The sequence below is a fragment of the Lissotriton helveticus genome, chromosome 2_1, assembly GCF_964261635.1.
Source record: "Lissotriton helveticus chromosome 2_1, aLisHel1.1, whole genome shotgun sequence".
Classification (NCBI taxonomy): Eukaryota; Metazoa; Chordata; class Amphibia; order Caudata; family Salamandridae; genus Lissotriton; species Lissotriton helveticus.
In genome coordinates this window covers 961,459,530-961,483,940 of record NC_136059.1, presented here as the reverse complement: position 1 = coordinate 961,483,940, position 24,411 = coordinate 961,459,530, and the positions used below count along the sequence as shown (strand labels likewise).

Here is a 24,411-nt window from a genome sequence, read left to right as displayed (position 1 = left end):
GAGACAACTTATGTTGTTACTTTTCTGGGAATGAGGACAGCAAAGTGCCACGCGCATTTGCAGGCCGAGATTCGACCTCGTGAGCGCGCACGTCGTCACTCACGCATGCGCACAAAGAAAGGCATACACACACTGCATATACACACACGCACCCCCCCTTAAAAATACACACGCGCACACACACAGACAGACGCACGCACAAACACACTCAAACAGAGACACACACACGCGTACACCCCACCCCCACTCACCCCTCCTCTCACTCAACACACTTACCTGTTCTGGCGGTGCTCGGCGGCGGATCTGCATCTCGGGCGGCGGTAGCGCTTTGCGGGGGTCTCTCACCACATGAGAGCCCCGCCTTCCCCATGCGCCCGGCCGCTCTTCACCCGGTCCCCCATCTCGGGAACGGGACTCAATGCGGAGCCTTCGTGGCTCCTCGGGCAGCTCTCTCCCTCTTGCGGCGATGGGGCGGGACTTCCGGTTGGGGCCGCGCTGTGATTGGCCGGCTTCCCAACCGCTTCCGGGTCGTCGCAGGCAGCGCGGCGGCCCGGCGGGGATTTGTAAGTTTCGTTTCTTGTGTTTTTTTCTGCAGACGAGTTCAGATGTAATCTCTTGCGTTCCGCTTTGAAACTCCTTCGAACATCCTAATGGTTCTCCTATAGATCTCCACTTGAATGTATTGTCTCGATTGCGTAGGTAGGTCATTGCGACCGAGAGCTCACCCTTCTGTGTAGCGGGTCTTTGTCTCGCTCTCGAGGCCAACGGGCTGTGCCTGGTCTGGCTCCTTATCTCCTTTTCAGCATCCTTTGGCGAATGACTTGCTGATTGAAACAACTCTGTTGCGCTTCTGTCCAAAGTGTCATTCTGAGTACACCCAAAGCGACCAACACTCAGTTTGCAACCTATGCCTCTCAGATCGTCGAGAAGACACATGTGATGCCTGCAAATCTTTTTGATTGACGTGCTTGATGTCAAGAAATGCAGCTCAGGCAAGCAGACGATGTTCCGGACATCTTCGGTCGGCAACAGGACGAAGACGAGGAAACTTCAGCGGCACAAAAGGATTCCCTCTCTATTCTTGATTCAGAGTCTCAATCTGATCTGGATTCAGCCACCCTTCTGCCAGCACAAAAGCATCAGACAGTGAGTACTGCTACCCCTGATCCAAAGCCCAAATCTGTCTCGACTGAAAAAACTGCTCATAGTCTGCCAGTGCAAAAAGGCCATGGTGCGCACTGAAAGAAGGAATCGCAAGTCCCTCCCTTGGCTCCACTCCCAAAATTTGGCCTACAGCAGGGGCCACCACCTTGTGCACATTTGCCCTTACAACGTCTTGACCATTGGTATTGGGACCGAAACAAAAACTGGTTATTTTGGATCTGACAGCAACTCCGCCTAAGTCGAACTCCCTCCACCAAAGTGTTTTACTTTCTGATCGAAAACTCCATCGAAGCCGATTCTCAATGTAAAGCAAGAAAGACTCAACCCAAAGCAAAAAAACACTCCAGATTCAACCTGGAATTTAGAAAATAGTTTTTCAGTCTACAAAAGCCCATTCTTCAAAGAAACAATGACGTTTCCCGGAGATTTTAGGCGCTTCTCTGTAACCTCAAAAGAAAAAGGATGCTGCAACAAGCCCTTTGCTCACCACCAACCACTCCACCACCTCACTCACCAACACCATCGGAGTCTGGTAACACATCTCTTCACTCACCCATAATAGATGAGTAGGATATACCACAAGACATGCACCCAGGGAATGCTTGTTTTTGTTGCTTTTCCATATCCTGCGTCGAGTCACTTTCCAAGCAGCCCAGGACTGGCGGCTGCTTCTTTGAAGTGAAATAGGTCTTCTAAATGATAATGCCTTTTATTCATATGTTAATTATCAAAACAGATAAATGAAAGGCATTGTCATTTACAATGCCAATAGCTTAAACTCTCACAAATGCGAGACCTATTGCATTGTAAATGCTTGTTTAATAATGTTAAACTTGATTTGCTATCCTTTGTTCTGTGCAAATCACTTAATCCTGCCACGCTTCTTTAATTGCCTTGTTTTGGCATTCCAGTTTCTCTTGACTCAGACTGTGGAAGTCACTTCAAGAATAAGGTGACGAAAATGTTGTGTGCAGCTTTGCAGGTAGATCAGAGGTTACATTATAGTTACAGACCTGAGGCTTCGGGCATAATGGAACATATATACAGCACGCTGAAATCTCATCTTGCTACAGTGTGTGCAACCACATCTTTAAAGTGGCCTTACGTCCTTCCGTTGGTAATAATGAGTTGAGAAGCATCCCAGATCGGATGACAGGATTGTCTTTCCTTGAAATCCTAATGAGTAGAGCCATTAGACTTCCTCCTGTGCCTTCAAACAGAACTTGTAAATATTACAGATGATATGGTTCTTGACTACTGCAAAGGCCTGGTTGATGTGGTGCGTTTTGTCTCTAACCAGAATGAGTTGGCGGCTCACCTTCCAAGGTAAGTACAGTGCCATGACCTCAGTCCTGGTGACTGGGTTTTGGTGAAGAAGCATGTGAGGAAATTGTGCCTGGATCTCCGAAGGTGTGGCCCATACTGGGTAATTCTAGTAACAAACACTGCTGGTAAATGTGGAGGCCTTCTGAACTGGATTCATGCCTCACATACCAGGACAGTAAGACCAGCTGGAGAAGAAATGCGGACAACCACCACTGAATTGAAGAACTCCAGGGCAATCAGAGTGCTCAGAGGGAGAACAAGAGTGCACATATGTCTGTCAAAGCCAACTCAAGATGAGCACAAAGCATGTGGTTAATGAGTCAAGAGTAGCCACAGTGACTCAAGCTGATAAAACTGTAAGTGCAGATTCTGAACATGGAGAAGGGACAAGCAGTTCGATCAGAGCGAGGCAACAAGTAAAAAGTGGCCAAAGAAGGGTGAAAGACTAAGAGTTTCTGTGTTTGAAGAGCATATCCAGGACATTATCAACGAAGAGACAGAGACAAGTGAGCAATGTAACAGTGATCAGCTAGTAGTCAGAAGATCAAGAAGAAAATGTGTGCCTAGTTGAAGGTACTCAGCTCCTCAATGGATATACTTTGCTGAAAGTGAGGTTGATTTAAGAGCAGGCTAAACTGAGAACGGACAAACTGTTTTTGAAAAACCTCCATGATAAAAGGTGCCACAATAAAATTTGACTGATTCTGAATTATTATTTTTTTGGCTGATCTGAAGACAACTGACGTTTCTGGAAGAATTAACATTAATATTGAACTTTGTGAAGACTCTTGGGGTCGAGGCTTCTGGAGAAGAGAAGGAGCATCATTTTAGAATAAGATTGACACAGGGCAAGGGATTGACTTTGAAGTAACTGATCTTGATATTCATTGTGAATTTATGAACAGTTTTGCAGATCTGCACAAGTAGAACCAACAAGTAGAATTGTTCATTCTATGTTAATTTTGAGCTTTGCATTTTTCTTTTCATATTTAAGGGGCACCATTGTGATTCTTTCAGTCATCCAACTTAGAACAATAGTGGTCATAGTATCAACCATTTCTAGATCAACTAGGTCTGAGTTTACCTGTCGAGCAAGTTACACCAAATGCTAAATCTAACATTATTTATATAGAGGATCAACATAGATTTGATCTGAAAATATTACATAGAGATAGGTCTGAGAAAAATTTCACAACTAATGTCTTTTACAATCTTTTGTACGAGTACTTGTTTAATGCATGCAAAGGATTGTTATGTCTGTACCCATCTGTCTGCAACTGTCGCAAAGGGCATGACCTACCATCATATTCCACTTACTTATGGCCTATCCTGTCCATTGGTATAATTCTTAGTCCTTTGTATCATTAGGGTCATTTTGATTATTATTTATTAAATTATGATTTAGTTTTCTCTGAGGTAACCATGTACCAACATTTTTAAATCCTCATTCCAATGCTAAATAAATAGGCACTGTTTGCCACTTATTTGGATCTCTAGTTAAGCTTGATACTGCCCAAGCTCATGGACATAATTTGACTAGTAAATTCAGTATGGTTAAAAAAGATTTCATTGATGATCTGGAAGGTAAAAGTGAACAGTGTAGTCAGAAGATCAAGAAGAAAATGTGTGCCTAGTTGAAGGTACTCAGCTCCTCAATGGATATACTTTGCTGAAAGTGAGGTTGATTCAAGAGCAGGCTAAACTGAGAACGGACAAACTGTTTTTGAAAAACCTCCATGATAAAAGGTGCCACAATAAAATTTGACTGATTCTGAATTATTATTTTTTTGGCTGATCTGAAGACAACTGACGTTTCTGGAAGAATTAACATTAATATTGAACTTTGTGAAGACTCTTGGGGTCGAGGCTTCTGGAGAAGAGAAGGAGCATCATTTTAGAATAAGATTGACACAGGGCAAGGGATTGACTTTGAAGTAACTGATCTTGATATTCATTGTGAATTTATGAACAGTTTTGCAGATCTGCACAAGTAGAACCAACAAGTAGAATTGTTCATTCTATGTTAATTTTGAGCTTTGCATTTTTCTTTTCATATTTAAGGGGCACCATTGTGATTCTTTCAGTCATCCAACTTAGAACAATAGTGGTCATAGTATCAACCATTTCTAGATCAACTAGGTCTGAGTTTACCTGTCGAGCAAGTTACACCAAATGCTAAATCTAACATTATTTATATAGAGGATCAACATAGATTTGATCTGAAAATATTACATAGAGATAGGTCTGAGAAAAATTTCACAACTAATGTCTTTTACAATCTTTTGTACGAGTACTTGTTTAATGCATGCAAAGGATTGTTATGTCTGTACCCATCTGTCTGCAACTGTCGCAAAGGGCATGACCTACCATCATATTCCACTTACTTATGGCCTATCCTGTCCATTGGTATAATTCTTAGTCCTTTGTATCATTAGGGTCATTTTGATTATTATTTATTAAATTATGATTTAGTTTTCTCTGAGGTAACCATGTACCAACATTTTTAAATCCTCATTCCAATGCTAAATAAATAGGCACTGTTTGCCACTTATTTGGATCTCTAGTTAAGCTTGATACTGCCCAAGCTCATGGACATAATTTGACTAGTAAATTCAGTATGGTTAAAAAAGATTTCATTGATGATCTGGAAGGTAAAAGTGAAGAACGTGCATTGCAAACAAAGAATGGAAAACACGAATCTATGTGTGTGTGGGGAAAGCAAAAAGAGCATTACAAAATAGCTGGAGTACAACTAAAATTGATTTTGGATTGGCGGCAGCAAGGGAAATTATGTTTTATGAGAAAAAATTAAAATTTTGAAATTCTCAGATGATGGTTTGGAGAGAATGCCTGCATGGATTTGAGGTTTTAGGATATACCGATCAGATATTTGCAGGAAATTATCCTGTTATCCCTAGAGTTTATTATGTGTGTGGAAAGCATATTTCAAGCTTCTTTCAAATTAGGTTGGGAGCTGTTGTTTAGCTTTAGTGTTCCCCAGTGTGTATCATATAGTTAAAATAGGTGACCAGGGAATTGGGTTTCAAGGAAAAGCTAAGTGCAGTGCGTCAAAAACCAGTAGGTGACATTTATGGTGCTATAATTCCCTTTGCAGGAGTAGTTTGAAATCATCTAGAAATGAGAAGGCTATCTACGTTGGTCGATAGACTTGCAACCAACACTGCTGGTGCTTTTTTAGAACAGTGAATCTTAGCACCATGCGTGAGACGACTCAGTGGAAAAGAAGTCTCCCTTGTGCGATATCTATGAAGGTAGCAGCGTTGAAAATATTCCATTGTATGACACATGAGATGAGGGCTGATACCATAAATGTTTAGTTCTTCTTGGTTCCTTCTCTGTGGGACCATAGGAGTGTGTTTTTTGGGGGGTGAATTTCATGTGTAATTGTGTTTCTCCAACTTAGGTAGCTAGACCTGTTCCTGTCACTTTGGAAGGTGGATGATCTTTTAGCCTCTTGAGATTCCATGTTGCTTTAACTCCTGCTCATAGAGTTAATCTCTTGAGCAGCCCCCTTTCTGATTTCCTTTATGGGAACCTTAATTTGGTACCGTTTTAGTGGCTTTATTTTGCTGACACTTGCTGCTTAAACTTCCCCGACTTCGCTTCCGAAAGTTTAGCTTAGTATTATGGAGCTTCCTTTCAGGGGAACCGAATCTTTTATGATTCACCTACAATTCCTTCAATAACTTGGCTTCATATTTGCTTTTTCTGATTTACTTTGATTAATTAGTTTTATGCTGTAACCAAATGATTATTGATTTAGGCCCGCTTCAACAGATTTGAATTTTTAACTTGCTAATCTGCTCATGAACCTTCACGGTTTGCAAATCTTCTACTCTTTCATTCTTGTGGGGCAAAATGTCTTCACTGTTATTGATATGCTATTCGATTGCTGATGTTAAGCTTCAATTCAAGTCAAAGATCCATCCACTTGGGTACCGTTGAGACTTGAGATTTGCACCAATCTTTGCAAGTGCAAATACAGTCGATATATGCTAAATGATGACCAACAGCCCTTAGCATACTGGGGAATATAAGCATATAACTGTAAAGGCAAAGGTGAAAGCAAGAGTCAGGTAATGCTGCTTTAATCCTGTGTTTTAATAAGAAATAAGCAGCAATTCTCACAAAGCCCAGGTGTTGCCTTTTAAACAAGCCTTCTTGGAATGTGTTTTTAGGTTTCATCTGCACTGCACTTGTGCCGTGCTTGTGAAATCTCTTGCAATGAACAAATAAATTCTTAAAAGGGGCTTGAACCCCACATTACTTACCTTTACTTAACATTGCTTGGCTCCCACGTCAGGCTCATTTCCTTTCTTCCTGTAGGTCAGTGCCTCCTTCTGCCTCCAGCTTCCTGCTTGGCTTCCCGTCTTTGTCCTTGCTGTGGAGCTTGGACCAAGTACTGCTTCCGGCAGTCAGTGTCCTTCTACCGCCCACACACTTTATTGTGTGCTCCTCCCTCCCACCATCTCACTCCCACTGATACATGCTCCTTCCCCTTTCGTTGCTTGCCCGTCCCTCCCACCACCTCAATCCCATCGCTGCAAGTCCCTGCCCTCCTTGCTCGTCCCTTCTACCACCTCAATCCTGTAGCGGCATGCCCCTTACCCGTTCCTTGTTTGTTGCTGTTCGCAGGAGGCATTTACACTTTCCTCCAAATATGCTCGTGTTTTGAAGTTAAATAATGGTGCATTAAATTGCTACCTTTTAGAGGATCACTAAATTGAAAATCGCCCTCAGGGATATAGTGTGTGGTACAGTCTGCCAAATCTGCTGTCAGTGTACTTAATCCTAAATTCAGAGTTCTACTACTGAAAAATGTACTACTATTATTTCGGGAATCTAGCATTTTCAGGCCCATCTGAAGAATGGATAGTAGAGAGCACCGAAGTCAAGCACAACTGCGCTCCATACTTTGCACGCTCATAACAGACCTTATGTGATACATTGGCATTGCAGGCCTTCAGGGCTCTTTGCATTTGCTTTTCTACGCCTTGCTGAATTTATTATCGCAATGATCAGGTTCTTAGTCTTTCTGCTTTCATCCCTTTAAAGGACTCAGAAAATTGTTCTCTGATGCGGCTCAATTATTGCCATTACTTTTGCTGACAGCCGTCTGCACTGACAGATTGACCCGTCTTTGTATAGTGGAACATGACAATTGAGTTAATAATTGGGGATACTCTGAAATCCGCTTCCTATGGATGCATCGGACCTTTATATGTGAATACTTTATGGTTACGATTCGACTTTCTCTCTGCCAGTTTCATTAAATAAATCATTTTGGATTGGTATAAAGACCCCTATTGCAAACACATAATCGAATAAATGAACACGATCATATTTTCTGAACACTCATTAGCAAAAACCATCGTTTATGTTCAATCTCTCGCTATATAGGCATACAAATCTAAATAAATATGTGAACAGCTATAACCTCTGGTCACAGTAAAGACTTTAAATGGAATCTGCTATAAAGTATATATGTAGAAGGATAAGCAAAGCTAGAAACAAGTTCCATCAGGCAATTGTCTTGCATTGTTTTGTTACCGTTCTGCCCGTGTGGTATGCGCAGGAGGCATTTATGTTTTAATAACGTAATGGAAATAAAAGACTGACCCCGAAAATGGAGCTCTGTTATTTTCCAACCTGCAATGTTCTTAGCCATGAACGTTGGAAGGTAAAATAAATACAATTGTGCGTTATACTTGGGAATGAAGTGAATTTGGGAGACGTTTATTTAACGTTGCACACAAACTCACATAGTTAATGGTATGTTGGTACAGTAGCATTCCTTCAGAATTACAGAAGCCGGTATTTGCGACATGGCATTTCTCGAAATTATTTGGCGCTTCACAACAGTTTTACTTTTAACTATGTTTCACAGCAGGGGTATGTTGCACAGTAACTCAGCTGCTGTGCAACATGTAAAAAAAATCACAAAGTCAATAGGTTTCCCTATTCCCGCTGTGCTCTCTACCATTCCTATGTGACTCTTAGAGTATATCCAGTCATATCCCTTCCCTATGTATATAGAGATATCTCTAATCACTAGTATATGCAGTAGACCGTTGTGCTCTCTACCATTCCTATGTGACTCTTAGAGTATATCCATTTGTATCCCTTCCCTATGTATATAGAGATAACTCTAATCACTAGTATATGCAGTAGACCTTTGTACTATCTACCATTCCTATGTGACACTTAGAGTATAACAAAAACAGGAGAACAGGGTCTAAGGGGAGTTTAACGACCAAGCCTAGGTTGAACCCCCAATGCAATAATTTAAACACAAGAAAACCTAGGGGTCTAGAATATGGTACCTTTCGTACACTTAAACCGCAGCGCCAGCTTACTGGAAAACTCTAGTAGGGGTGGAAAACAGATGCAACTGAAATGAAGAGGTGTAAGTGATTGTAACAAAGAAACCCGCTCGGTTTTGAGGATTCCCATCAAACACTTGTATGATCAAATTCTATCATTTGGTCATCCTCAGGGGTCTGGCGTCTCTAGATCATTGAGACCCAAAAGTCCCCTGTAGTTGAGCGGGGTCAATGCCCACAAGCACTCAGTAACCAGTGATAGACTGAAGATGGGTATAGGTGCAGTGCAAAACTAAAAAAAGTGGTGAATTTAAAATAGAATAGAGGGCAGAAAAATAGATTTATTAGGACGCTGTCCTCTTCCTAATTAAAATCAACATGAACAGTGCAAGGATGCAGTATGGAAGCAAATTACTGCATGTCAGGCCAACATGTTTCAACCTCAAAGGGAAGGACCCAAGGTTTTCATCAGGGCCCTGTTCACAACGTTGCTACTGCGTAGTGAGAAACAAATAATTACAAATATTACAGATCCAGTGTAATAACCAACAAAAGGATACAGCGTTTGGGTTCAAAACTCCGCCGTACAGAAGGTTCCAAACAGTGATCTACAAGAACAACACAGACACCCCAAATATCAGAACATCTCATATTTAAATCCTACAACCACCAGTGTTAATAAGGGTCAAAAAGTACCACTCACCCTATTCTGCCGGGGAGTAGACCTCACCTCACCTGGACTCTAACTCAGGAAAAAAGGGGAGGCCACGCTCTAAAAAGGAAATACGAGGCATCAGGAGTGGAATACAGTGCAGAGGTGTACTACCCTGCTTAACATATTCTCCCTCCACACGATCTGTCAAGCCTCTATTCCTAAATATACTTATTCGAACAACTAACTCAAGAAAAACTAGCTCTACCTCATACCAATCCTCTCAACTTATAGTTATTGACCTATATAATGGTCAATGAATTATGGTCAATTAATGTAAACATAAGTACATCAAAGTACTACTCTTAATACACTGTCAGGTGAAAAGGTCCCAGTGTAATCAAAGAAACGGCATGCCAGGCAAAACTACTCGTATAAGCCCCAGTCTGTCCGTGCCAAACCTTACCTCTCCGTCGTTGCCCCAGTCAAACGCTGAGTCAGGGGGAGGCAACGAACGCGAGAAGTGCCGGTCATTAAAAACCGACGTATAGGGATACAACATCCATAGACACAAGAATGTCAGTCTCTTGGTTGAAATCAATACCTGGCAGCAGGCGCAAGACATCTTTCGTGTCCTTTAAATAGGAAGGCATGGTCAACACTATGGGTCTCAAGAATTTCTGGATGTTGTATCCCTATACACTTCCATCCCCCAAGATGACACTCTGAACGCCATATGTTCCATCTTGAATTCCGCCACCTTGGATACCATTACACCGGTTCCTTTCATAATGACGCTAGCAAGAATGGCGATGAAAGAGAATTATTTTAGGTACGAAGAAAATCTGTACCTACAAATCGCTGGGACAAGCATGGGCAGCATTTTTGCGCCGAGCTTGGCTAATTTATATGTTCATACTTTTGAACAACAGGAAATACTAGCATCTGACAACCCTTTCTTACCATCAATTGTTTGTTATAAACGCTATATCGATGATATTTTCATGGTATGGCGTGGTAATGAAGAGTCCCTTGTGAGCTTTCATGAATGGCTGAATAGCCGGAATAGATTCTTGAAATTCACGATCGAGACGAACAAGGAGAGGATCACTTTTCTGGACCTCTCAATTTTTGCAACATCTGAGGGCCTGCAAAGTGAACTTTTCCGCAAGCCCATGGCCAGGAACTCTCTTTTACTGTTCGAGAGTCAACACCCTAGGTCCTTGCGTGAGAACCTCCCATATGGACAGTTTCTCCGGGTTCGCAGGAACTGTTCCACTCATGAGACCTATAGCAAACATGCTGACAATCTTTGTCGACAACTGCAGGTTCGACATTATCCCACCACCCTGGTAAGGCGCTCATTGAAACGAGCAAGCAATAACAACCGCGAAGCCCTCCTGGAGATACCGGTGGAGAAGTCACCTTTAACCAGACTGACTTTTGTCAGTACTTTCAATGAGAAATCCAATCAAGTGCAGAAAATTGTCAGACGCCATTGGCGCATTCTTAACAGTACCACAGATAAGATTGAACCCCCACTGTTCGCTTTCAAGCGCTCTAAAAATCTAAAGGATTGCTTAATACACACCCGGCCACGTGAAGTACGGCGGGAGACTAATGACACTCTGTGGCAACTACCACCGGTACAGGGGCACCACCCTTGTGGTGGGTGCTCAATGTGTGGGTTGACACAGAAGACAAGCCAAATAGATATAGGGACTGGGCGCCCGTGGATTCTAAAGCATTTTTCCAACTGTAACAGCATAAATGTAATATACATTCTCACTTGCCCGTGCAACAAAAGATATGTGGGCATGACAACCCGTAAAGTACGCACCCGCATGCTGGAACACAAAAGTTCTTTCAAATGTAAGAAAACGGTGTCCAAACTAACCAAACACTTTTTGGAGCTCAACCACAAAGAGGACGAGTTCAGTTGGGTTGTCTTAGAGAAACCATTCATACCCAATCATGTTATGAACCCTACACGGTTTCTTTATTTGAAAGAACAGAAATGGATCTATGTATTACGTTTAGAGAGCCAGGGACTCAATGACGAAATCCCTTGGACCACTCTGTAAGGACCCTGGTAGTACTGTCCATTAGCACCACACATGCTGTGCGTAATTCTAAGGGTTTTCAGGGTACTGGTTGCCTAGAGACTTTTCACGGAGACACTGTCTGTTTTTCAACTCGTGAGTGGTCACCCTCAGCAAATTTAGTAAGTTTGAAGCCCCCATTGGGATCCCTACCAGGCGGGCTTTATCTGAATTTATAGGAAGAGGCGCAGCGTTTCTTAAATATAACTGGGGAGTTTTCCATACAGCTGAGAGTGTGGACTATGTTGTTCTGGTATACTAACACTTTGCCTACACAGTCCTTAGCATAAGAGAGAAGGTTCTTTATGCCTACAGCGCTGTTCCTATTCCCCTTGGGCTTTCGGAGTGGGGCGAACTACAGGAGAGACGTGATTGACGTCATACTGTAGTTCGCGAGTCTCGCGCGACTCTGTCAATCACCACTGCGCATGCGCTTAGCCATACACACAATCACTGGTGAGGCTCGCGGTGTAAACAAGCAATGGCGGCGCCGTTTTCCAACAAAAGCGGTTAGTACTGTTACACGACCCGCGATTGACGGGAGCGGAGGGCACGTCCCTTTGGGCGGGGCCCGACATCGGTTTTTAATGACCGGCACTTCTCGCGTTCGTTGCCTCCCCCTGACTCAGCGTTTGACTGGGGCAACGACGGAGAGGTAAGGTTTGGCACGGACAGACTGGGGCTTATACGAGTAGTTTTGCCTGGCATGCCGTTTCTGTGATTACACTGGGACCTTTTCACCTGACAGTGTATTAAGAGTAGTACTTTGATGTACTTATGTTTACATTAATTGACCATAATTCATTGACCATTATATAGGTCAATAACTATAAGTTGAGAGGATTGGTATGAGGTAGAGCTAGTTTTTCTTGAGTTAGTTGTTCGAATAAGTATATTTAGGAATAGAGGCTTGACAGATCGTGTGGAGGGAGAATATGTTAAGCAGGGTAGTACACCTCTGCACTGTATTCCACTCCTGATGCCTCGTATTTCCTTTTTAGAGCGTGGCCTCCCCTTTTTTCCTGAGTTAGAGTCCAGGTGAGGTGAGGTCTACTCCCCGGCAGAATAGGGTGAGTGGTACTTTTTGACCCTTATTAACACTGGTGGTTGTAGGATTTAAATATGAGATGTTCTGATATTTGGGGTGTCTGTGTTGTTCTTGTAGATCACTGTTTGGAACCTTCTGTACGGCGGAGTTTTGAACCCAAACGCTGTATCCTTTTGTTGGTTATTACACTGGATCTGTAATATTTGTAATTATTTGTTTCTCACTACGCAGTAGCAACGTTGTGAACAGGGCCCTGATGAAAACCTTGGGTCCTTCCCTTTGAGGTTGAAACATGTTGGCCTGACATGCAGTAATTTGCTTCCATACTGCATCCTTGCACTGTTCATGTTGATTTTAATTAGGAAGAGGACAGCGTCCTAATAAATCTATTTTTCTGCCCTCTATTCTATTTTAAATTCACCACTTTTTTTAGTTTTGCACTGCACCTATACCCATCTTCAGTCTATCACTGGTTACTGAGTGCTTGTGGGCATTGACCCCGCTCAACTACAGGGGACTTTTGGGTCTCAATGATCTAGAGACGCCAGACCCCTGAGGATGACCAAATGATAGAATTTGATCATACAAGTGTTTGATGGGAATCCTCAAAACCGAGCGGGTTTCTTTGTTACAATCACTTACACCTCTTCATTTCAGTTGCATCTGTTTTCCACCCCTACTAGAGTTTTCCAGTAAGCTGGCGCTGCGGTTTAAGTGTACGAAAGGTACCATATTCTAGACCCCTAGGTTTTCTTGTGTTTAAACACTTAGAGTATATCCAGTCATATCCCTACCCTATGTATATAGAGATAACTGTAATCACTAGTATATGCAGTAGACCGCTGTGCTCTCTACCATTCCTATGTGACTCTTAGAGTATATCCAGTCATATCCCTTCCCTATGTATATAGAGATAACTCTAATCACTAGTATATGCAGTAGACCTTTGTACTATCTACCATTCCTATGTGACTCTTAGAGAATATCCATTTGTATCTCCTTGTGTGGCTTTACATCTTGTACATTTGCAATTTTTTTCTGTTTGTATCCTTTATGTAACGCATGTAATCCTAAGTCCTTATGTTTTTAAACTGGTCCTTATGTAAAGCGCTCTGACACCTTCGGGTAAAGTTCGCGCTATATAAAATCGCATAAATAAATAAATAAGCTTTGCCAATGCTTGTTAATAACATAGTGCCCCTGACATAAGTGGACTGCTGGGCAGTATGCATTCCTGTTCCAACATGGCTGCGCGCCGTCTCTGGTGCATGACATCGGCGAAGCCATTACCAAGGCTGCTCTGACGCACATATTATTTACGACTACCTTTGGATGACTTCACCTTAATTGAGGTTTAGAAGTAATCTTCTGTACATCAAATAGGGGTTTCTGTGGTTTCAATTAAGTTACACGTTTTTAATGGAATAATTTGATAATTATTCCGGACTTTGAATCATAAATGTCATGTTTCCCAATGTGTTTGGAAAAGCGACCAACATTGTTCATTAATACTTCATCCATTCCGTTTTGCGGTTGCTTTAACGACCAATCGCTTTGCTAAAACGGACACAGTGACATTTCAAAATGGCAGCCATGCAGTACACCGCAGGCGAGTCATCTTTTATTTCGACACTCCTCGTTGAGTTACACCTGACCTCAGCGCTCCAGCTCCCACCCTGGCAGCCGAGGCAGCACGTGGGCGCGCTTTTGAGATCTGCAGCAGCTGGAGTGGAGCCCGTTGAGGCCAGAAGCAGCAGTTCCTCTTTGCCATGGCCGCCGCGCACTGTCTCTGCTATGAAGGCTGCAACTTCTTCCGCCAGAGGATCGTGCTGGCCAGTTTGAGCGGAAAGCCTGTGAAGATTCGCGGTATCAGGGCCAAAGAGGAGAGCCCGGGCATCCGAGGTACAGCAGCGTCTGTTTCGCGGAGGCACGTGTGCAACAGGCGTTTGTTCGTGTGTGCTGCCGAGGGCGTGGAGGGAGGTTCAATATCTGCCCATCTTGGGAGTCTGGGCTGTGTTAGAGTTGTTTATCAACGACAACGAGTATATCATGCTCGGTGTTTTGCATGACCCGAGTTACTGACTTGTAGAAACCTCGTGGAATAAGAAGAGAAACATGCTTCGCTTGAAAAGGGAATGTGCGATGATGGACGTTAGATCCGCATACCCCGGCGCGGCCGGGAAGGTGGCATTCTGTCCTCGTTGCGCTCACACTACTTAATTTAACAATGTTGGTTATTGTCATTCATGTAAGTTTCGAAAGATCTGAGTAATGCAGACGGTCTGACGCTGTACTCGCAGGCACAAACGGAGACTGCGCAGGCAGTGATTTATCATACTGTATGTAAGTCGCTGTTCTTGTTGCGCCCCCTTTGTCGCTCTCCATCGCGAACAAACTCTTTCTCTTTCGATTGTAAACAAGGACACGTTGTTTCGTGGTCGCTCGGCTATACTGGGCATATGTTTGCGAACATGTATCGCTTATTCGCGTTCAATCGATTGCGTTTACCGTCGAACCTCCTCCATGTTATTGTTTGCCAAATTGGGTACCCGGGTCCAGGGGGTTACTCTTATATTAAATTTAGTTATTCCTTTATTGCCATTTCTAGAAGCAGCCCGTGCTGGCTCAACTCCATTGTCTGTGTTTACCTTTTCATAAGGACTCTACCTCATAGCATTGCTCTGTTACATGGATGTACCCGATTCGGAGGTCGACATGGGTGGCATGACCTGATCTGCTTGTTAAATACAACCCTAAATGTTACCTTTCTGCGAGGAACCTTGTGTTTTTGAATTTCGAATCTGCCTTAGCGGGGAACCTCTGTCAACAATTTTTTTTGGGCAGCGTCATCATATTCCAGTGCTACAAGCTATTTGGCCAGCATTTTAATTATGAGTACACAAGGCTCTGTTTTAACCAAGTAGACAGTTTTTTCTCAGCTGCAAAAAAAGCAGGATGCTTCTGTCACATGACCATCATGTGGTGTTTGCAAAACCGTGCTAAGACTGGAAACAGTTGAAACCTCAGAGAACTTGGCTGTCTTTATTTGTTCCGTGATACTGTTTTTGGAATGTCATGCGTGTATTATGCATTTCTATGTATACCATAGCTTATAAACTGAAGCTACCCAACGAAAGATATTTTGCCCAAAAATCCACAACATTGGATTGAACACCATACACGCTCCCAGCATAGATATGACTCGCTCACAACAGCTTATGCCCAATCTAATGCTTTAAACAGCACCAACTATTTAACTTGTTTAACATACTTGCCACTTGCAACAAGCATTTGCAATGCAATAGGTCTCGCATTAGGAAAGTTTGAGCCGTTGGTATTGTAAATGACACATTTTTTATTTGTGTTGGTTTTGAAAATAGCGAAATTAATAGCTTTGTCATTTACAATGCCAATAGTTTTAACTTTCGCAAATGTGACACTTATAGCATTTGTAATGTAATATGTGTTGTAATTACATGACTTAGATGTATTGCTATTACAAATAACAATGGCTTTTATTTTTTTAATAATTAATACTTAAATAAAAGCTATTGTAATTTATAATGGCAATAGCTTAAACTTTTGTAAATAACTTTTGTGAAGATTATGTTCAGTGTATTTTATTGTGACAAATCCAAGAACAGAAGTGAAATATTAACCTCTTTTTGTGTAATTTGTAACAAAGCTTGAAACATTGAGAGAACATATTTGAACCAGTTGTTGAATGGTGGCGCTGAGTGATGTGGCGACGAGGGATGCTGTGGCATTCAGTGATGCTGTGGTGCCCCATAGTGATGCTGTGGTGCCCCATAGTGATGCTGTGGTGCCCCTGAGTGATGCTGTGGTGCCCCTGAGTGATGCTGTGGTGCCCCTGAGTGATGCTGTGGTGCCCCTGAGTGATGCTGTGGTGCCCCTGAGTGATGCTGTGCTGATGCGATAGAGTGAGGGCGATAGATAGAGTGAGGGCGATAGACAGATAGTGAGGGCGTCAGAGTGAGGGAGATGGAGTGAGGTGGCCTCGTGGTGGAGGTGGGTGTGGTGGTGGTGGAGGACATGGTGGTGGTGGACGTGCGCGTCCACAGACCACAATCTGCTCGTGCACTGGTCTGTACCACTTGGCAAGCAAGTCAGTCACAATAGATCTCGCTGGCGATAGTGCTTTCGCGCTACATCACCAGCGAGACCTAAAAATGAAACCTGTTCCAGAACATCAGACCTATACCTGCCACATCCAGGCCTCACCAACAAGCACTCATCTTAATAATAATCCACATTTGTAAAGCGCACAATCACCCGTAAGGGTCTCTAGGCGCTGGGGGCCGTCGGGAAGATTAAGCAAGCTATTGCCCAGAGTCACATGGTGCTGGGCTAACCTGCCGCCGGAGCCGGGGATCGAACCCTGATCCCCAGATTCCAGCGTCAGTCGCCCTGGCCGCGGCGCCACAATCACACATGTAGGTTCCTAAATGCCTTCTGAAGGGACGTTAAGAGTCCTTGGGACCTCAAGCCCAAGCCAAACCTAAAAACAGAAGGGGCTAGTGAGTGAAAGGCATTAACCTTTAAACAGATAGGTAACGCAGATACATCCGAAAATATATCTTCTCTTCCACCGTTATGTGGGGAGAATCATTCTAGGCTCTCGAGCAGAAAGGAAACATTTACCTGCAAACACACGAGCCTTTTCAATCTACCAACTGAGTCAGAAATAGAAGCCATTAATACTGGACGTGGTACCTGCTCCTGAGGTCACAGGTCCCCTGGTGGCATATTTCACAACATTATTTCAGATCGGAAATGCTGCAGTGAAAGGTTATCCGGGGATGCAAGGAGCGACAGTGAAGACTGAGCAGGCCTCTAAGCAGGGGGTTGTTCTGCACAGCTAGCAGCAGCCATCGTCCCCTGACCCCTAGGACTGAACATACAATGGCAGAGCCAGCTTATAGTCATCCACGCCCAGAAGCTTAACAAGAGGAGTTATCAGAGTAGTAGCACAAAAACGCCAGAGTTCCATGCAACTGTTCTTTCTACTCATGAACTTTTTAAAGTGCACTTTAGGGCTTTTTGGAAAGTACTTCGGCATTAGGAGGATTACCCTAGAAAGGAAACAGGAAAATGTTTTAAAAATGAGCTCATGCCAGTGGTGGAGAACACATTGCAGCAAGCACTAAGATTATGTGTGGCTACATTGAAGCCCGACAGCCGGCCCCTCAAAGGGGCCAACAACGACAAAACCCATATTTAAAGAAATTATGTCAAGGTACATCTGAAAACACTATCTGCAAACTAAAAACAACCTTCGCTCCCATAAAGGATAGAATGGAAAAGTAAAGCGACAGAAGGCAAGATCCAGCAGACCACGGAACCAGTGGAAGCAGCAGGCATCTCAGCTTCCCCCAATAAAGTCTGCTTTATAGGGTGCTTGTAACTCAACTCCGCGGTCACTGCTGATTTCTGCTTCAAGCAGACCCTCAATCAAGCTGCTCCTTTCCCCCAATGCAAGCCGCCTGCAGAGGACCTCATGAGAACGCTCAGGCCGGATACTTCAGAGACCTGCAGAGTTTAAAAATAGCAGTCAGCGGATGGTATCAGTAAGTGTGCCGCACGCTTGATTTATTACTGGAGCGGGTTCCCAGACTCCAGCTAATGCGCCTAGGCCACATCTGGCAGGCGAAAACGGATGAAAACATCGCTGAAAGACGCTTTTAGGGGCGGGGGAGCGGATCCCTTTGAAGCACGGCCTTGTGGCCGTGAAACAAGTGTGAACAGCAGGGATGTAATTAGGAGAAGTGAGGCTGAGCACGCTGGGGAAGTGACAGATGGCTTTGATGTGGACGCGCGAGGCAGGCGGATGGAAAGCACGTGCAGAGCGGATGGAAGTGAAGCTGCTGGTGGCAATGACGCGAGGCAGGCGGATGGAAAGCACGTGCAGAGCGGATGGAAGTGAAGCTGCTGGTGGCAATGACGCGAGGCAGGCGGATGGAAGCGCGTGCACGGACACATGCACTCGTCGAAATCCGCCTCCTGGTTTAGCTTTCCTGATCCAACCCTATAATTCTCCCCTATCCATTCCTTGTGGAAAGGCGAGACCTAAAAAAAAAAAAGGGTCCCAATAGGCCAGCAGATGTGTGTAATATCACCTGCTCCACTACTACGTCCAGTTAACACATTCCCATAGTTACATGTTATGGGCAAGACAGATGTATCAGCGTGTTCTTAACCTTTTGACTTCTGTGGATCCCTGCTTAATTATTACTGGTATCCGGGGACCCCCTACTGAGTCTTTATTAGAAGCTGGCGACCTCTGGCCTAAGCAATTTATGATTTTGATTTTCAAAACAATATTCAAAAACGAGTGTATACCAAACATGCTCAGAAATAGGAAAACTGTTTAATTCACGAAAGAATATAGAAACGTTTTCAATTATTTTTTATTTGTGTATATTATATTAATTTGAATGTATTATTATAATATTTGATATGGTAACAGTCGCCGACACAGACCCCATGGGATAAATTGACCACAGGTTAAGAACCACTGACCTTGATTGTATCTAAATGCTTTGGCAATATATCTGGCCGCAGCCATTAAACTTCATAATCCATCAATCAAGTATTACAAACAGCAGAGTACACTTGACGTTACTGTTTGAAAGGCAAACCATATAGTCTCTGAAATCTGATAAATCATGGTGGGACATTACTAGACCTGTTACAGTTGCAGGGGCATACAGATGAAGGAACACATGCCATGTAAACGCATTTAACGCAACAGAATGTTGCTTTAGTTATGTTTTTAATAATGCAGCTTTTCAGAGTACAGCAATGTCGGAGCTTTCACATATACAGATAAAAAGCATAATCATTGCTGAATGAGAGCAGTTGGAGTCCAGTTTAATGTCCGTGATACCTCGTCCAGCCAATATTCTTTGATTGCTTGTCCCAAGTCAGGCCCGACAAAGCTGTAGTCTCATCAGTACTAACTGCCACGGAATGGGAGAATTTCTTGGGGCTGCATCTAAATCCGCAACCTGTGAAACCTGGAACCAAAGCGCACTGCACACGGAAGGTAACTCCAATTCCAAGCCTAGATATGGATCTTAATATAACGCACAAGCAAGTTGTTAAGCTAATAAAAAGGCCGAAAGATGGAGCACCAGGGCCAAATGGTATACCCTTTTCCCTTTACAGAGAGGATCCAAACGCATGGGGAAGACATCTTGTAAAAGTCTTCAAAGAAGTAGTCAGGAAAGGGGTGATTCCAGAAAGCTGGAGAGGATCCTTAATATCCCCCATTTATAAACAAGCATTGGAAATGCAATAGGTCTCGCACCATTAGAGTTAGTGCTTTTAGAATTGTTTATGGGTTTTTTTTGTAAATGTTTAGCATTTTTGTTTCCTGTAGCCAATGGTAAAGTATTACAAATAAAAAAAAGCCATAAACATTTCTAAAAGCTCTAACTGAAATGGTCTGAGAACTATTGCACTGTGTGAGGGAGGGGGAGGGTGAGGGTGAGTGAGGGAGGGTGAAGGTGAGTGAGGGTGAGTGAGGGTGAGTGAGGGTGCGGCCCGCGCTGCAGTGTTACAAGGCGCTATTAAGCGCGGCAGTGACGGGTGGCTCCTCCCTCTGGGCAAAACAGCACCCTGGGACTTGGAGTCCCCACTGGCAGCTGTGTGGTGTCTGGTGGCAGTGCGTCCTGCGCTGTGGTGTTACAGGGCGCTATGGACTGTGGCGGTGACGGCAGGCTCCTCCCTCTGGGCAAAGCAGCACCCTGGGACTTGGAGTCCCAACTGGCAGCGGTGAGGTATCTGGTGGCAGCGCGTCCCCAGTTATTAGTTTGCCTCTTTGTCAGTCTCTCTTGGCTCAATCCAGTAATTATTATCTCTCACTTGATGCTATTGGGTTTTTGTGTGTATCCTTCCACCTCCAAGCAAGTTTTCGCATTTAACAGCATGTGGCAGTACTTTAGAACTATTGCCCTCTCTGTTCTCTCCTGCTGGCTCACTCTAATATGCGAACACTGCTTGTGTTAGCAAATTCAATCCAGATCTATTGTATTTGCCAAGGCTGTTACTCAACTGTTTGCATGGTACACGAGAGGGACCATAAGGCTACAACTTGGTGCAATATAAACACAATAAATCGAAGCTAGTGTGTGCAATCCTCCCACATGGAGCACTGGAGTGCTATGTCTATCTCTGCCCTCCACTGCTCACCCCATGATAAACCTTTATAGCTGCATGTTATGTGCATAAATCTCTTTATTTAATAGAAGCTTTCAGGCCAGGAGATGTATCTTCTCAAGGCTCGTTAACTTAACCATCCGGAAAGTGCATTGGTTAAACCAGCCGCCGCTTTAATCATTCCACCAAGAGCACCTGTCATGGAGGCATTACTGGGGGCAGGGGGGGGGGGGGTGACAAAGGGGAATACGGTGAGGAGAGAGATTCATAAACCTGCAGCCATTACATGCCTCTCCACACGGAGTACGCAGTAATGGGCAATGGAAAGGGGGGTTGTTGAAAATAAGAGGGGGGAGAAAGAATAGGGGGTGTGAGACATTAGAGCTGTTCATAAGCATGCAGCCATTAATTCGTCTGCATGACGAGCGCACCTGTTAAATTGCATTGGGTGTTACATTGCATTGGGGTGACCTTACCGGAGCACAGAGCAGCAGGTGGTGCTGGTGGGGGGGGGGGGGATGGGGAGGGGGAGAGAGAGAGAGGGCAGGAGAAAGGGAGAAAATAGACCTGTGGCGAACTCTGGCCGCAGCTTCTATCATCTTCAGAAATATTGGCAGAAATAGTCCGCTTTATCAAGGCAAGGGGCTAGGGTGGGGGTGGATGAGGAGAATTGAAGAAGCGATCCATACTTTTGCCGTTCTAATGCCCAAGTTGCTCCGTCTGATTGTCGAATGGGTAGCGTTAAGTAAATTTTTGGTTTTTTCACGTACCTGTGTTAGTTTCGTCGTGAACCTCCGAGAGCAGGTCTGTGCAGGGGAAGCTGCCTCGGGCTGGGGGTGCTAGGGGGAGGGGGCGGGAGGCGGAGAGTTGAGGCAGGCAGGCATGGGAGGAGAGGAGGAGGGGGGAGGAGAGTATGTGTAAAGGAACAAATAACATTATGGTTTCGTCGTGAACCTCCGAGAGCAGGTCTGTGCAGGGGAAGCTGCCTCGGGCTGGGGGTGCTAGGGGGAGGGGGCGGGAGGCGGACAGTTGAGGCAGGCAGGCATGGGAGGAGAGGAGGAGGGGGGAGGAGAGTAGGGGAGGCACGGCCTAGCGGCCGTGCAATCAAGTAGTGAGGGGGCGGAGTTGTGGGAAGGCTGAGAGAGAGAGTAGGCGGCTGGGTGCATGTGCACGCGCTTTTAAGCTCAATGCACATGCGCATTGAGCTTAAAAGTCACGGGCACTGCAAGGAATCGCCACGATTCCTTGCAAGTTAGATAAAGTGTGGATGAGCCCCTATAGTCTCGCTTGCTCGATGCGCATGCGCATCGACAGGCGAGACCTAAAAAGGAGATTGGGCGTTGCCGGAAAATTATCGCTTAATAACCTTACAGGACACTGACTCAGTTATTTGCAGGGCTTCTATTATCATCCTTATCCGATTGGGTAAAAAATAACAGCGTTCTCCCGCCTAATCAAACGGGCGTCATCAAAGGATTAGGAACAGCTACCAACCTCTTAGCACTATCTATTTTAATCGAAAAAGACAACCTTTTATATTTATGCTTTGTTGATTTTAAATCAGCTTTTGATTTTGTAGATAGAGAACACCTATGGGGAAAGCTACATGCACAAGGGGTACCTCCCTTATTAATACACCTGATCCGTCTTCTGCATACAAAAACTTGGCCTAGAGTACGTATCGGTAATGGCCACTCATTATCAAAGGAAATACCAACGTTAGGTGGAGTGAAGCAAGGATGTGTACTGGCTCCTTTGTTGTTTAATTTGTTTTTAGCTGACTTGACTCAGGCCTTGAACAACGTAAATGCTCACCCACCAAAGCTCGCCGATACGCATATATCGAACTTGCTCTATGCTGATGACGTTATCCTCCTAAGTAATACAAAGGTGGGCCTACAACGGCTAATATCACGAACACAGGAATATGCGGTGGAAAATAAAATGGTAATAACTGAATCCAAATCCAAAGTTATGGTTGTCACAAAAAACACAAGAAGGCAGTGCAATTCAAAATGGTTCTTGGGGAATCAACACTTGGAGCAAGTCAAAACTTATAGGTACCTGGGAGTTATATTTAAAGATAATGGTAACTTTAACCCCCAAAAAATGGATATCACTAGGAAGGCTTACGCATTAACGGGTGCATTCGGAATAATCAAAAACTCTACAAGTAATTTAACTTATCAACCACTCCTTAAAGTGATATAGGCGAAACTGTTACCTTCCTTATCTTATGGCAGTGAGGCTCTAAACGGAAAGACGCAATAATTATTAATAATGCTATCACAAAAACCTTCCGCTCACTTTTTCGTTTACCAATAAATGCCTCCCAAGCACAAGTGAGGTTGGAATTCGGTTTGAACAACCAATTATATGCACGGAAGGGACATATAATTAAGGTATGGAATAGAGTAAAAAATGAAAAGGAGAACTTAATTTCGCAGCTTTTATGGAAAGAAATGGAGGGTTACAAAAAATTATCTGCGTGGAAATACCTGGACAACGCTCTAGATGAATTTGGAGTTAGAGGGATCTGGACCACTATTATAACCCAGGAATCCTTCAAAAAAGTTGTGAATAAAACAACGGATTACTTATCATTGATAACTGACAAAGAGACCCTTATTAAAAGGAAACACGCCTGGTCCATAATAAATGGCTACAAAAAAGAGGCCTCGGCAGTATCTGGACACTGCATGGTCGTGGAGAAGCAAAAATATCTTTATTAACGCACGATTTGGAATATGGCCAGGAGAAACACATGCACTACCTTGGAAAAAACTTAAATAACATACCTTGTCGGTTGTGCAAAATTGGTGAGGAAAATATCTCCTGTGCATCTGCCCAGAACTAAAAAACGAAAGACTAACTTTGCTAAAAAGGTTATTCAACGAAAGAGCCATAAGAACTTGTAGACAAGCACTGATTCGATGTCTCTGTCCAGATGATTTACCCATTCATTCTGCTTTCGCAAAATTCTTAACAATTGCACTGAAAAAATTAGAACATAACATTGTTTTCTAAAACGACTATATTCATCATTAATTGTTATACGTACTTGTTTTATTTAAAACGGTTTTTAAAATGTTTTTGTATACATTTTAAAGATTTACTGTTATTTACAAACCATTTTTTAACAAAGTAATGTAACTTAAATGTACATAATTGAGCATTCATTCCTTGTAAGATTTTAATTAATCAATAAATAACTACTACTCTCTCTAAGTCAGGTCATTCAGTTGAAATTATGAAGAGTTCTTCTGTATATCAATATCAGAGGGAGCGCCGCAAGTCATTAGAGAAGAAATAGCCCACCAATCATCCACATCACAGCCTTTTTTGGAGACAGGGCCCACTAGAAAAAGGAGACCCAGGAGGGGAAAATGAACACCCAAACACAAGGAGTACAACAGGTGCAAAGAAGGACAAAAAGAAGACTTAGAAACAAACCTAGTCATCAACATCTCTGACTACAAATTGTCATATCTCGAATCCGAAATATTACAAAAAGGGACATCTTTTGTACCCACCACTAGTACTAATTCCTTAGAGCTGGAAGTAGGCACATTTAAATACATGAAGTTGCGATTA

At 43.5% G+C, this 24,411-nt stretch overlaps 1 protein-coding gene across 2 annotated transcripts in view; it reads left to right on the top strand.

The window, feature by feature from the left end:
- The first annotated feature begins 14,293 nt into the window (after window positions 1-14,293).
- The window catches only part of RCL1 (RNA terminal phosphate cyclase like 1), a 395,384-nt gene continuing 385,266 nt past the window's right edge, over window positions 14,294-24,411 (top strand). The window contains exon 1 of one of the 2 annotated variants that reach the window (XM_078675710.1): window positions 14,294-14,538. In XM_078675710.1, coding sequence (XP_078531836.1) covers window positions 14,406-14,538 — 133 coding nt within the window. In that variant the 5' untranslated portion in view covers window positions 14,294-14,405. The remainder of the gene's footprint in view (window positions 14,539-24,411) is intronic. The other variant, XM_078675711.1, reaches the window with a different exon arrangement.